This window comes from Perissodus microlepis, chromosome 7 (assembly GCF_051167445.1).
Source record: "Perissodus microlepis isolate ML-2025 ecotype Zambia chromosome 7, ASM5116744v1, whole genome shotgun sequence".
NCBI classification, from domain to species: domain Eukaryota; kingdom Metazoa; phylum Chordata; class Actinopteri; order Cichliformes; family Cichlidae; genus Perissodus; species Perissodus microlepis.
The window spans coordinates 52,090,547-52,106,049 of NC_140467.1; the positions used below are offsets into that span (position 1 = coordinate 52,090,547).

Below are 15,503 nucleotides of genomic sequence, written 5' to 3' on the forward strand. Positions count from 1 at the left end.
ACACACACAGACACACAAAAACAGGAAATCAGGGATAAACACCTACATTTGCCACTGACTTCCTGTTATCATTCCTCACGGACTGTTAACATTTGTAAGCAGGCTATGTGCAGTCAGTTTGTGTACAGTTGCTAATGCTACATAGACTCTACAATGGTTCTCCCACATTAAAGGTCAGCTGGGCTCAAAGGTCTCTCTGCCTCTCTCTCTCTCTCACACACACACCCACAGCCTGAGGCACCACAGCTTCAGCTTGTGTTGTTTACATCCTTGTTTCCGGCCTTGTTGATGAGCCACACTGCATCTGTGGAACTAACAATGACCCCTGCCTTGTCCTGACAGTGACCCTGGTGAATTGAAAGAGGCTGCATGTGTGTTTTTGTGTTTATGTGCAAGTGAAGTTCTGCTCGGCTGCTTGTCGAGTGATTGTAGCCGACCCCTCCACCCTCATCCCTGCCACTATTTCCCTGACTTCCACTCCCCTGATACTCTTGTAATTTCTCCTCATCCCACTGGCGTTTGGAATCTTTCCGTGACATCAGAGCTGACAGTAAACAAGCTGCCTCTCGGGGAGACTATGCTAAGAGGGGAATTCAGTGGGAATGGGGAGTACAAGCAGCATACTATCCCGTTCCACTCATCATCACTTTCTCTCACTATCTCTTTCCTGTCATTTTCTCTCTTGCAATCTACTAAGAAAAAAATCACTGACGGCAATAAAAGAGGCCAGGAGTCAAGATGGCACTGTCAGAGGTTTTGTTTTAGTTGGACTGAAATGCCTAATTGTTTCAATTATTGCATTTGAGTTATGGAACAAACTGGAAATGTGGGAAGTGATTCAGAGGTCTTAACCCAGACTGGTTTAGTGCCTGTCCCCAAAGAAAGGTTACACTGAGCAGACACAACATTGCAGTAAGTAACATTAATCATGTTACAATGCAATTTCCTGTTGGGACAGGGTAGGTCCTGGCATTCATGCGGATGTTACTTATCCCCCTAGCCAAAATCAAGTGGGATAATGCGCCCCACCACATGCACAAATACAGCTTGAGGAACATTAGAGCTGACCATAAGGGTGTAGCGGGAAGCAAGATTAATAGGTTAGTGAGCTACGACCAGCTTAGAGGTAGAGTCTTCTGTGTCATGAAAGTGGCTCCCTTTCTACCTGGCTAAATCACTATGGTAACTTATGCTGAGCAGACAGCTGGAAGAGTCACGTTTTCATTAACGCTTTTATTTTCAGCATATTTTCTCTGGTAGGTGAATAAGTTTTACATGTGCAAGCTGTTAAGCTCTACCTTACTAATGCAACAAATGAAGCCCAGCTGTAAAGTTAGAGGAGAGCAAACTGTTCAGTGATGATAACAAACTGGAGCAAACTGCACTCATAGTAATGATTTTGTGCAGAAGAAGAGTTATATGTGAATGCGCTCAGATCCTGAAAACTAAAACTTGGCTTAACAGAGAAAGCAACCATTAATACATAAATCAGCAGCCATTTGAAGATATTAATGGGGGAGCTTCTTTAAACTGAAATCATCATCTAGGCTGATGAGCCGAGCCACTGCAGTCTTGCTGTTTTGGAAAAGGATAACTGCAGGACCCTCCACACTCACTGGCTAACAATTTGTGATTGATCCGTTGTTAGCATACCCTGGATAATTCTCCTTTTTCTGATCCAGAAAAATTTAATTTTTCCTGTTTTAGAATTCTGAGCCACAGTATTTCCTAATAATAACCATATTTAAGAAAATGTATATGTTTTATTTCAACGTGACCTGACACTTGTGACTGACCACACAAAGTTATTAGGAAAGTGTCTACTGAGATCACAGCACAAGAGAGCAGAGGGCTGTTTTCTCATGGACCTCTATGTTACCAGAAGTTGTTTTGCGGAGGCGTCGCATCCTATTGACCACAGACCGGTTTATGTCCGACAGTATTTTCACGGACCGGCCTTTAAGGTGTCGTGGATAAATACAACAAAATAAAACCAGTACCGGTACCAAAAAAAATTAAGATTTATTCATAACACACGGGAAAAGACCCAGGGAAACAGAGTTAACGATAACGCTGTCAAGTCGAAGCCTTGCAGGCTCAAAGTTTTGTATTATTAATTGATTCATTCAAAGCACCTTCAGGCAGCTGTTGTTGTGATTTATTGCAAATTATTAGGGGCTTGGCTGCTCTGTGAGTGACAGGTGGTTGCTGTTTTGTCTTGTTTGGTATACAAATTTACAGTTTAGGATTTTCAGTTGCCAAATTTAGTGTTCCAGGTAATATCAAGTTGATTTATGGATGCAGCTTTCTATTCTTTCACTCAAATCTGGCCTTTTCTGGCATCCCATAAACGAACAAACAAAAGAAAAAAAACCCTTTTATGTCATGGTTTGGGTGTGTGGCTGTAAAATTCCTGAAGGTCTGGACCTCCCTGGTATCCACCCATGGGCAAGGCCTACAGCCTCCCTCACCTGAAGCTGATTGAGGCAATCAGGTTGGAGATTTAAGCTGCTTGCTGACACTGCTTCCTCACTAGTTCGTCAACTACCCTATTTACTCCAGGAAATTCCATCACACTGAACCACTCATCTTGGAAATCTGGTTAACCCGCCTGCTTTCAGAATCATCTCCTTGCCTCACCTGCCTGCCCTCCTGCCCTTGCACCACCTCGGGACCTTCACCGCTCAGGACAGCTGCCACACACCACCAAACCCACCTGGACCGCACCACCTCTCCTTCAACGCTTCCATCTCCCACCTGCACATACGTACCTAATCACCAGCCAGCTGCCGTTGCTTTCTTGGACCTGTCCCCTTGCTTATCCCTCTCCCCAAGACCCTCACGCCCCATAAGTCAAGCCTTAAGTCAGGTACTATCGTAAATGTCATTTTTGTGCTAGTTAATAAACCTTTGTTAAACCCTTTCCTCAGCCTCCGCTTTGGGTTTTCTGCACGTGGGTTTGATTTTTGGTACTCGGCCTCCGGCCGTTTTGTGACATTTTAAATGGTGGTCTATGAACCAGTCAGCAACTGTCCAGCTTATATTACTAGTTTTTAACTTTGTCACAGTCTTTATTTTGCAATCTGAGCAAATCTCACCAGTTTCTGTTGATGACAGTGTTGTCGGGAATGCATTTTTTTCTTTTTATCAATCTCACATCCACAGAATGTATTTAAAAACAAGAGAACAAGACTGCTTGGAGAGCAAGCAGGCTGGTAACTTTAGAACATTTAGTAAAGATTGCAGTCACATGTAGAATGTGAAACAATTTTCACTTCAAGAGAAAAGATGTGAAAGATCATTTGGGAAATGGTCTGAGTGAAAGCATTAGAAGACTCCTTAGCAAGCAAATGGCTTCTTATAGAACAACAGTTACTTTTGTTCTGTGAAAGTAAACATTTAAACTTGTTAAGCAGCAAGTCCCAATCTATGATTTATGATCCTGCCCTTTTAGCTGCACAGTCAGACTTAATATGTGTGTAAATATAATACTCCACTCTATTGAAATGGAAACAAAGAAGAAAATGACTAAGAAGACTGCGTGGAAAACCACCCCTGAGAGAGAAACACAGAACACAGTTGAATTTTTTGCTCTTACCATCCCAGGCGTCAAACATATCAGTGATGAAGTAGTCTATGAAGGAAATCTGAGATTTGGGGACACTGCAGGTGTTCCTGTCGAAAACGGGCATCACCACTGGCAGTCCTTGTCTCTTCTCCTCATCTGTCTGCAGGGAAACACACATAATTCAATAAACAGGGAGCTTAGACGGCAGGAGGCCATTTATCTAATAAAGTATGCAAAGTGATTAAGCAAAAACAAATAAAATTAAATGAACAGTTGACTATCTTCACAGTTATGATTCTGTTCTAAGCTTTAAACCAGCTATTAAACTAAGCTGTTTTACTGCTGCTCCCACACCTGTGCAAAGTACTCCTCAGAGATCCGTCCAGCCCACTCGATGCAGAGCTCGAGTGGTCTGCAGGGGTTTGCCACATCTGCACACTTGATCAGCATCCTCTTTATCAGCAGACGATTCTCTGGAGAGTTTCTGATGTTGGCCTGACCCTCACAGTCACTGTTCACGCTCTGTGGGAAAGACACAGCAGATATAAGCATCTGGGACATACAGAAAAATGAAGGACATAAGACACACAAACACATATACTGAGACATATAGTCTCATCACATATCTGTTTTGTAACTCTGATTTCTAATAACTTCCTGGAAAGTTTCCTGGAAAGTGCTAATGTGGAACCATTTGTATTATTTGCAAAAAAAAAAGAAAAAAAAGAAAAAGAAAAGAAAACCAAACAGGAAGTGTTGCTCTTTTTCTCCCCAGGCCTTCATCCTTCGGCAGACTAAGCAAACTACTGCTGAGCAGTTAATCAAATTTTAATCTCAGTCACAGTTTTCCCCTCCAGTATTCAATGCATGAGGTTTTGGGAGTTTTTGCAGCAAAAGAATGATACAAATTAAAACTAATCAAATTTAAAATTGATATTTCATTTCTTGTCCTTCAATAAACACTCCAGTTTCAAAGATTAGAACATTCCGGCTACAATGATTTCATATTTCAGGCTTTATGGGGTTAACACATATATAAAAGTCGAGATAAAACAATTGATTACAACAATTAATAATTCTTTCTTTTAAAAAGTTTATTACATTCAGTATTTTTCCAAAATGTATACACCTTATTATTTGCTCTTACTGAGTATCTCTGAAGCTATCTGACACTTACACTCGTGCTGGTCTCCTCTATGGCAGCCATTGGCTTGTTGATACTGTTCACAAATTTGCTGACGTGCTCAAAGTGTCTGGTCATCTCTGTGGCCAACACCATGTCTATGATGGCCTGTCGCAGCGTTCGGAACTGAGTCCTGTATGCAAAGGGTAAAATAAAATCAGCATGTATTCACATTCTGCATTGTTGCTGCATGCTAATGTAAATCAGCTGTGACTAAGAAGAAAACAAAAAGAAAAAAAAAACAGGTGTGCTGCTTCTACTGACCTGTCGATGTTCTTGAAAATGTTGCTCTTGCTGTCACGGACAGTGAGCTGGAAGGCGAGGGCTGCGTGGTGGCTCTCCAGAACGGCCGTGTCATTGTAGAGTATGGCCAGTTCACTACCTGCATTACACAAGAAGGAGTTGGTCCTGCCTGGGTGGTCCACATCGTGGACTGCTGCTGCTATCAGTGCTGCCACCTCATCCAGCTGGTCCAGACTGCTCTGAAGAAAACAGTGGAAACAAAAGGCCACATCAGTACTGGACTGCTCTGCATATATAGATGACAGAACTTGCTGGAATAGGTCCTGGCATCTCTGTTTAGATTGCTCCCCTCGTGTTCCAAAACCAGTAGCAGAAAATGATGGATGGGTGGATTTAATTTAATCTATATAATGAATACTATATCTGTATTGCACGATGCTATATGAGGCTTTTTTCAGTTGCAATTACAAATAAAATAAAAAAGTGAATTTAAATCCATCCATCCATCCACCATCATTTTCTGCTGCTTATCTGGTTTTAGAACACAAGGGGTGCCGTGAACAGAGACGCCCAGTCCTATTCCAGTTCATCTGTATGTGTATCCCAGCTTTTTTGGAATTGGGATTGTACAATGAATCATATTCAGATCTTTTGCTTGTGTTCCTTTTAATAAATGCTGGTATGCAAACATATCTAGAGTTTTTTTTAATAATATGCACCAGCAAACAACATCTTCTATCAACAGTATCATTACATTTTCTTGTTATTAGCATAACATGTTTTTTTGGGTGTATTTTTGGTATATTTTCCTTAATAAACCTAAATATACAATTCATTAAATGTGTATATATTATTTAGTATCTCCTGTTTTAGATTTATCGTTCTCATGTGCCGCTCACTCAGTTTATATGTGTGCTTTTCTTCTAACCTTGACTCTCTCTTTGCGTAGGAAGTAGGCTGTAGCGTGCAGCACATCTGCAGCGTGTGTGGAATTGTGGTAGGAGTTAGAGGAGTGGTAGCTGGCCTCAATGAGCTGCAGCCAGGAGCGCAGTGTAGCCTCCGAGCAGTTTAAGAACTCACACACTCCAAAACTTGTGCAAATCTTCAGGCCTAGGTACGTCAGTGGTCTGCAGGGGCTCACACAAAGGACTGGATGAATATGCGTGGAACAGGTTAAAGTAAGAAAAATGCAGCAAAACAGATCACTACTGGATAACGAAATGAATTGAAGCCAATAAGCATACGTAGCTTTTTCGAATCCAAGGAATTTGATATTGTTTGGACTCTCTGGATTATATCATCTTTGTACCTTTTGTGTGTAGCTGCCTCCAGCTCCAGGATGTTGAACTCCCAGCACTCCTCATCATTCAGCATCTCAGCGATGTTTGGAGGAACATCATTCAAAGTGACTGGGATAGCCAGCTGGCTCTGACTCATGTCTAATAGACAGACACACACACACATAAAAATGTGACCATAAAAAGACCAAAGAACTATTGTACCTGTGTTGGCTCTGTAATATTTATACCAATAGCTATAGCTAATTGTTCTGAAAATGTAAAGACTGTGGTAGCAATACAGTGTGCAATAAAATTATTTAGAGAAGTGAAGGAGCACCGGTGGTGTTGCAGTTACACTTACAAAGACACAGCTTTCAACATAATGGCAAATTAGACAATTTCTCAGAAAATTGACTCTTGCTTTGGGTCATCTCTCAGTTAAGTGCTCTTGTAACTGTAGTCATTATAATGGGGTTATGTAATAAACTGAGATGGAAAAATACACACTGTACAATGTTACAAGAACATTGCGACTCTTTCATCCTGCCAACAACAACTTCAAACTTAATATTTATTCAAGGGATTCCATCAAGACAACAGACCACATTCAACACCTAAAAGGCAACACCCAAACATATCTCTAGTCCCACATGTTTTTAACCTAATGCTTCATTAACAGCTAGCGACTATGAAGTTATTGCCCCAGTGTTGCCAATATATTTATACATACATTGAAAATATTTACATAATGCACAGGATTATTGTACAATATATATTGATTTTTCACCCCCTTGTTGTGGATATTCACTCATGAAAACACACCAGTGTGCAATAGTACCCACTGTATTCCTCACTGTTTCTTTTTCTTTGTTGCCATTGATATTACAGTGCATTAAAACTTACTTTTGCAGAAAACATATTCATTCCCAGAGAGTCTGCGCAGCCCATCCTGGAGGGAAAAAAATGAAGAAAATGATTTTTTGAAAATGATTTTGTTATTTGAGACAGACAGTGAGCCTATTATTCTTAACATCTGACTATTCCATTAGAACCCCAAAACAAATAATGTGGTAGCCTTGCTCAATATTTCAACTTGCACACACAGTGCAACAAACTGGAGTGAAAGATGCATTTATTGGGGAGAGTTGGTGGATTAACTAAGCATCAAAATAAACCCAACATGGAAGACTAGAAAACTGCTGTTCTCTAACTGACCACTCGAGTCTGCTTCCAAAAGTGAGCCACTCCCCACAGAGAGAAACAAGTAAAACTTCCAAGGAGAGAAAGCTTTTTAAAACTTTATTTTGCAGTTTCTTTTGTAGTTCTTCATTAATTGAAACGCACTTTTAATGGTATACAGAGATACCATTAAAAGTGTGTTTCAATTAATGTAATTCAGTGCAGAGCTTTAACCAATGGAGTTTAAAAGTACTGCATTAACTGTTTAGTTTAGATATTTTTGTATACAGTACCCCATCATCAGAAAGTCACTTTCTGAAACTGATTTTGAGTGTTGAACTTGCATTTGGTGTCTTTGCACTGGAACTCTTAACTATAAGGTCCACAGAGATATTGATGCAAGTGAAGGAGGCCATAATTAAGCAGTGGAACTAAAATAAACCCATCAGAGAGATAGTAAGAATTTTTGATGTGGCCAAATCAACAATCTGGTATATTTTTTAAAAGGATGAATGCACAGCAACACTAAAAGACAACTAAAGGGGATAATTAAAGAATTATTTTCTTGGTTAAGACAAACCTCTTGACAAGAAGACTTTTGTCAAGACTCAAAGTCTTTAATCAAGAGACGCCTTCATAAACGGACATACAGTGTTTACAACAAGGTGCAAACCACTGGTTACTTTCAAGAACAAGAAGGCCAAATAAGACTTTGTCAGAAAGAACCTGTTTTGAAAAAACTTCTTTGGAGAGATGAACACAAGATGAGCCTGAACCATAACAATAGGAAGAGAAAAGTAGAGCTGGTATCTCCTTTACCATCACATTGTCACTGAATTGATGTACTTTTGGTAGTTACTAGAAAACACAGCAGATCTATACTGCGGAGAAAAATCATACATTAAACAATTTGACTGATAGACTGCATCAGCGGTCTATAATATTGCTGCTGGAACCTAAAATTTGCTTTCAAAACAGAAATGTATGCGTGCAGTGACTCACCTCATAGTTGGGCTTATTCAAATTAAATAAAAACTGTTGGCAGTACAAAAACACAAGCGTGATTGCTGAAGGCAAACATTTCTCGGCTGAATGAAAATGCCTTTTTATATTTTATATGCATGAGGTAACAGTTTTACACTGTGATTAAAAACAGCCTGTTTCTTATGTCTCCTTATAAAGTGTCTCAGGCATCTCAACTTACGAACCAATGTTTAAGTACGTATACTAACTAATTCTTACACTCATAAGCCCGCCAACCAGGTCGCTTGTGTGTGGGTCATCTTCTTTGGAGGCAAGCTGAGGGGAGTAGAGCTCAGTGGTCCTCAGGATCTCCAACACACGGTCCAGAGCTTCGGCTACCGTTACTGGACTGCTCTCCTGAGCTGCATTGATGATGTTTATTACCTGGGAATGAGGGAAAAGAGTAGCCAGTTAGAAGTTAGCACTTCATGTTATTGCTGTGAAAGGTGGTCCCTCAAGCTACTAAATGCTTGATATGTTAGATATTATAAATGTGTCCAAACACTTCCAGTTTGTTCCTGAGTTACTTGGACAACAGCCACAACAGTGAAAAACATTATGAAGTCACAATAAAACTGACTTTGGAAATAAAATGCCACTATTTTACTTTTTCACAAACGGATGTTTCATTTTATTTGAGTACAATGCTGTCATCAAAAGAGTATGAAATTTAAAGACTTATAACCAAGAAAAAAAAGTGTTTTCGGAGCTTCAGTGACCTTTAACAGGTTAATTCTTCTAAGTTCTTTGTTGAGTCATTGTGGCGTCTTGTAATGAAAAAAACCCTCCAAAACAGATGGATGAACGTACATGCTGAGGGCTGGACAGACAACCCACAAACATATTGTCTCTGGCATCGAAGGATAAAAACACACTGCAAGTTGTGACTTCTGGTCATTTTTACATAGCATTTGCTTTGGTACATTTAAGGTTTATTTTACTGTAAATGATTAACTCCACTGCTTAAAGCAGCATACCTTTGTTATTGGAGCCTCAATGGTCATAGAATGAATCCTGGCCACAGAAGAGTATCTTCGATTTTGTAAACTGGGAGCTGCAATGTAGAAAACATTATGGTATTGGTATTGTGATCACTATATTATGGCTTGTGGATTATCAGTAATAATAATACGTTTTTGGCTTTCATCAAAATGCTCATGAATGAAAGAGATAAAAAAGAGCAAGAGAAAATATTTTGAGGGTGAGCAGAGGAGAAGCAGCATGCAGCTGAGATAACTTAAAATAGCAGCTGCGTCAAAGTGAGTTCAAGAGGGAGGTATGCATGTTATCAGCCCTCAACATCTCTCTGTACGATCTCTTTAGTTCAAGTACCTACCATAACACAGTCTGACTCACTCTCTCATTCGCTATCTCCAATCATTCCTTCATTCTTTCTTTCTTTACCCACTCCTATTTTGTGTTCTCCTTTGCTTTATTCACATTTTTTTTATTATGTTCAATCTCCTACGGTTGTTTTGTGTTCAAACATCTTCTTCAGATATTTAGCTGTAGACCATGGCTCCCGTTACATTGTGTTGTTTAGTTAGCGCTCCACACTTGCCGTACATCAGGATTGGGGCCTGTTTTGTTTATCTTCTCCTCATTATAATCTTAACTGTTATCAGCTTTAGCCAAGCCAATTGAAAATATGTTTAGATGTCTGGTTGTGCTTTTGGAGTGGCGCAAACTAGAGTTGTACCAATTTAAACAGAGGCTCAAAAACATAAAACGCATTTTAAATATCCTTACCGTCACTACTACGGGAGCTCACCGATCGGTCGTCCATCGAATCTTTTCTTCTGTCTCGGTGTCGTAGAGAATAGCACTCTGCGGATGGAAGCAATGCATGTAATACTATCAAGTAATTTCATCTTTGAGAATAATAACAAACGTGGACTTGTTTACTTTGGTGACCCCCTTACAATATCCACTGACATTTAAAGAGAGCATGGATAGGACAGCGGAATTTAACAAAGTAGATTTACTCAAGGACTTAGCTCGAGTACAGTTTTAGTGTACTTTTAGCTTGTTTAAAGTTTACTGTTATTCAGCGTTTTGCTTCAACTCCATTGCATTTACAGTGTTTTACTTTATACTCCATCACATTTATTTTAAAGCTAAAGCTACTTAACAGTCTGCAGTCTTAAATACTGGAAATAAGGTTACCCAGCAGTTAATAAGTACTTTAAATCATCTACATGTGCAACATTAAAATGAAATACACATTAATGAACCAAAAATTATTAAACCAACAGTGTCATTTATATATTCTGCATAGATAATACTTTTGCTTTAGCTGCTTGATTTAATTTAATTTAATACACTTAACAGCCACTTTACTAGATACACTTTACTAGTACTGAGGTTGGATCCCCTTTTTCCTTCAGAACTGCTTTAATTCTTTGTGACAAAGATTCGACAAGGTGCAGAAAACAGCCCTCAAAAATTCTGCTCCACATGCATTTGCTTTATGTTTGTTGGCTACACATCCACGATGTAAAACGGTTGGTTATAGAATACCTTTGGGATGCGGTGAAACAGGAGTTCTCTATCATATCGAGACTATCTCTCCACTAGGAATATGTGACATTCTCTCACTCAGAGAACCAAGGTTACAATGCCTTATGCATTTGAGTACAGCCCACTGTCATATTCAAGAAACTAGTTTGAGATGATCCATCCTATTTTCTCATTGTCAGACCATTGTCGATCAACCCTGTTTTAGAACTCTATAATTTACCTTCTCCAAATGGAGCCTATCCGAAAATAACTCCATATCATTCTATATTTATCTATTAGTTCTACTTGCGAGAACCATAAAATACACCTCTGCAATTAAGAGATAAAGGAACTGTAAAAGAAAAAAAAATGTTGTAAGATACCTGAGTGAGAATGTTCCCCGCTGTATCTCTCCTCCTTGTTGAACTTGTGGAGCTGGTAGACAGAGAACAAGAGATGATTAAAATCTAGGTGTGCACTGTGGATATGCATTTACTGTGATGGATATAATCAGACGCATTTGGGGCTAAAGCAAAATGCTGGATTTATTTTAACATTCTTTATATTTTTAAGAATTTGTTCCAATGTTATTTCAGCCTTCTGTATCATTTTTAAGATATAGCAGTCTATAAAAATTATTGATTTAGGCAAAAGAACTGCAAGGAATATATAGGTTTGTATTACTATAACAGAGCATTTTGAATACAACCTATGTATGACTGGAGAATTCAGTATGACTATGAATACAGTATTAAAGTCGTTGAGTAAGTAAAGTGGATAGCCTACAAAGTGATCCAGTGTGTTACCAACGTGTTTGATCAGAATGGATTTATGTAGTATATAAAAATGGCATATCATAAAATGTATGTCTGCAGGACAAGATCTTAATAAATATAAACCCACCCTGTCTCTGTATCAGTGACATAGCACTTCTTAATTCAAAGACTAAAAACTAGTAACTACTTAGCATGTTAACACACACTATAGGCTCAAGCACAGTGACACTAGCAGTATGCTAATTGCGTTTGATTCTTTATATAGTGATATTTATGCAATTCTTATGAGTCAAGCTAATGGTAACATACATTTCAATGCACTAAATCATAGATTCATTTATTTTTTTAAAAGTTAAAAAATTTGTGTTTGGTGGATTATTTCTTTATTGTAAGAGTGCTTCTTGGGAATAAATTTTATTTCCATTGGAAAACCGGTTTATTTCCTTGTAAGTAAAATACATCTGTGGGTTGAGCAACAGAGTTGATTACGTGTGTTGTGCCCATTAAGAACTTGCAAAATATCCTCTGCCAATGCTAAACAGCTTATTCTGTTATTTTCTTTTTTGTGCTAAGGTCACGTGTGGGAGTTCCCTGCTCATGCCCTGAAGCTCTTGGTACACAGTTTTCATGCTGATGTTAAAGGAGTCTGAAGTCTGCACACCGATGGAAACTTTTTTTGCGCTGTGCACTTCTTTGCACTCAGCAACTTTACATGGTCTGGTACTTTGTGGCTCAGGTGCCGTGGTTCCTAAATGTTTCCACTTTGCAGTAATGTCTCTTAAGGTTGATTATGGAATATCTAGGAAGGAAGGAATTTCATGAACTGACCCAGTACCATTGTCACATTCTATTACAGTAACTACTACATGTGATTCAGTGAATCTTTTAGAATGACCCATTCTTTCACAAATGTTTGGAAAGGCAGAACTCATGGCTATGAGCTTTTGTGTATTTTAAACTTGTTTGCTGTGTCTGCCTCTCTCTCAATATATATGTGTGTTTGCATGCATACATTTAATACAGCATATTTATATAGGTAACAATTTGCATGGTACATCCTGTTAGTCACACTCAGGTTCTTCGGATGGGTAGAGCCTCTAATCAGGTTAAGAAGATTTTCCTTACTCAGTGACTCACTGCACCTATGCAACTTGCTGACAGCGCAACCTGCATGTTTATGCAATCATTTATGCATGTATACAAACACTGTCTATAACTGTAAATCATTTTTACATATTTAGGAAAGTGTAATTTCGCTATGGAGCAATGAAAGCTATCCCTTGAACACTTCAGCTACATGTCATTTTTAAAATCCATTTCAATCTCATAGAATTGGCTAGTTGGTCTTTCTTTATACCCCCTTTGCTTAAAGTTGCTATTAGGCATTGAGTGTGTCTCATACTGAGTACATAGGATTAAGACAGTGTAAACATGTCTAATGACATGCAAAGTTTCCAGATTTAACTGGCTACAATTTAATGTTCTTCTTGGGCTGCAAAGCACAAGCAGTCATCTAAACATCTTTTAAATTGGCTTGGCTAAAGCTTGTAATAGTTGAGATTATAATGAGGGGAAAGACAAACAAAACTGACCCAAAACCTGCTGTAAGTCTGGAGTGCTAACTAAACAACACAATGAAACAGAAACCATGGTCTACAGCCAAACATCTGGGTGGGAAAAGATGAGGAGTAATGTCGGGCTTTAAGTGCTCAGAGGAAAAGATCTTAAGCGAGGATCCAATGTCACATAAACGGTATCCTGAAATGGCCTTCGTGGCCTTGGGTTGTCAAATAGATAATCTCAGTGAAGATGTACTACATGCCTCGGTCATGATTTAGTTCTAGAGAGCCATCAAATGCTAAACCTTTGTTGCTTCTTTGCATCAATTCCCTATGGTAATTTGTGGTAAAAAATGAATAAAATCTAGAAATGACACTGTGATAATACCATCCAGTTTGACACTGCACATTTTAGGTTGTGGGGGATGACTAGAATCGGATCAGTCGCTGCCATGCCTAAGGATTCCCAGCCCCGACAAGCAGGAATGAGTGCCATTTGGCATTAGGTGAGTCAGTGGCTGACTCACCTTATGCACACACGATGAAAGAGAGCAATGAGCTAAACCTAGTGCCTGTGCAGCTTTGCCCAGGGTATAAATAGCCTTGGTGCCTGGCTGCTCGCCTTCCTTAGGCCTTAGTGGGAGATCCTGGTGCTTAGTTGTAGCTTAGCATAGTATGACGTTATTGGCTGGGAACCCAGCTGAGCGTAGCGGCACCTGCTTCAGAGTAGCTGTGCATGGTGCTCAATAGTGCTGGAAGCCTGTGAGCCCACATGTTTTGTTGAGGCATTGAAGTAAATCTGACACTTTAGCCTACAGATCATTTGAAGCATTTATATAGATGTAACTGCCAGCAGAGTTTGCAATCAGTGACTAAGTGCAGTTTGGACTCAGTGGTATATTTCATCACCAGACTTGATTGGGCCAAAAAGCACTGCAGCATTAGCGCTGCTGATAGTTTGACATTTGTTTAAGCTCCACAACACAAATAATATTTTGTAGCTGCCCGTTTTCTTCTTTTTCTTCTGTTTTTAACTACAAGCACCTGCACGTAGGAGCTGAATATTTTTCATTTAGGGATGGGTAATAACCAAACACAAGAATATGATTTTTTTTTTCAACAATATGACTTTGTTGTTGAAATTGTTCTTGTCTCCTCACCCCCAACTTGGTTGCGGCAGATAGCTGCCCCTTTCTGAGTCTGGTTCTGTTGGGAGGTTTCTTCCTGTTACAAGGGAGTTTTTCTTCCCACTGTTGCCAATTGCTTGCTCATAGGTGGCTGTTATTGTGATTTGGCACTACATAAATATATTAGAACTGAATCATTTAAAGATGTGGCTATAGCAAAACCCAACCAAAACCCTAAGTAAGCAAAGAAAGAGAGTCCCACATTAGAATCCTTAAGTACCTTAATGAGTAAATATTTGATTAAAAGCTTTAACTTCTAGTTGTTATTGCCGAAGCTCCTGTTTCACTCCTTGTATAATGACCTCTCCTTTGCCAAGGTTTGTACAATTAGCTTCTACACTAAGTACAGTATTATTAAAGAATTAGCCATGCCTCACCCATACTAAAATTCAGTTTGGTATTTCTTTTTTGCAGTGTTAGTGACAAACTGATGGAAATGATTGTCCCTGCCTTGGATGGAAGGAAACTTTTCAGAGTAAACGATCAGATGATCATTTCACCTACCTGATTGTTGTTGTCAATATGCGGTCTCTTGATGGCTACAAAATGTCGAATTTTCCTGTGGGAAGAGGACAGGAATCAGAGATTTCTTTCTAGGAGCTGTACACTAACAACGTTTGCTTGTTTAACTTGGCTTACCCTCCTTGGCCAATGACTGGTGTTATCCTCACATGCTGTTGTATACTGTCCCCTGATTTCTTTCTGGCATAATAAATGCCCTGCCATTCCTTCAGAGACGACAGGCCAGTCAGGGTATGAAATGCTGTCAGATCTCACAGATAGGTTGGATGGAGATGAATGGGTACAGGACTGACCTTTCCTCTTTTGATACAGTTGTTGATGGTGTCCAGCAGATCAGCTCTGTTCTTGTCACTCTTGGGAAGTTCAGTCAATTCTTTCCCGATCAATTCCCCTTTGTGATAGCCCATCATCCGTTCAAATGCTGGATTCACGTACTGTGAAATAACCACAAAACTGTTAGAGTAAAAGAAAAAGTTGTATATTT

The 15,503-nt window shown here is 39.3% G+C and overlaps 1 protein-coding gene across 2 annotated transcripts in view; it reads right to left on the reverse strand.

The window, feature by feature from the left end:
• The window catches only part of pde8b (phosphodiesterase 8B), a 44,729-nt gene that overhangs the window by 5,966 nt on the left and 23,260 nt on the right, over positions 1-15,503 (reverse strand). For both annotated transcript variants that reach the window (XM_084935830.1, XM_084935832.1), the window contains exons 8-21: positions 15,313-15,453; positions 15,137-15,225; positions 15,002-15,056; positions 11,359-11,410; positions 10,226-10,303; positions 9,454-9,530; positions 8,696-8,860; positions 7,178-7,223; positions 6,304-6,433; positions 5,923-6,121; positions 5,016-5,233; positions 4,746-4,884; positions 3,923-4,090; positions 3,599-3,728 (exon numbers count right to left, since the gene is read on the reverse strand). In XM_084935830.1, coding sequence (XP_084791956.1) covers positions 3,599-3,728; positions 3,923-4,090; positions 4,746-4,884; positions 5,016-5,233; positions 5,923-6,121; positions 6,304-6,433; positions 7,178-7,223; positions 8,696-8,860; positions 9,454-9,530; positions 10,226-10,303; positions 11,359-11,410; positions 15,002-15,056; positions 15,137-15,225; positions 15,313-15,453 — 1,687 coding nt within the window. The remainder of the gene's footprint in view (positions 1-3,598; positions 3,729-3,922; positions 4,091-4,745; positions 4,885-5,015; positions 5,234-5,922; positions 6,122-6,303; positions 6,434-7,177; positions 7,224-8,695; positions 8,861-9,453; positions 9,531-10,225; positions 10,304-11,358; positions 11,411-15,001; positions 15,057-15,136; positions 15,226-15,312; positions 15,454-15,503) is intronic.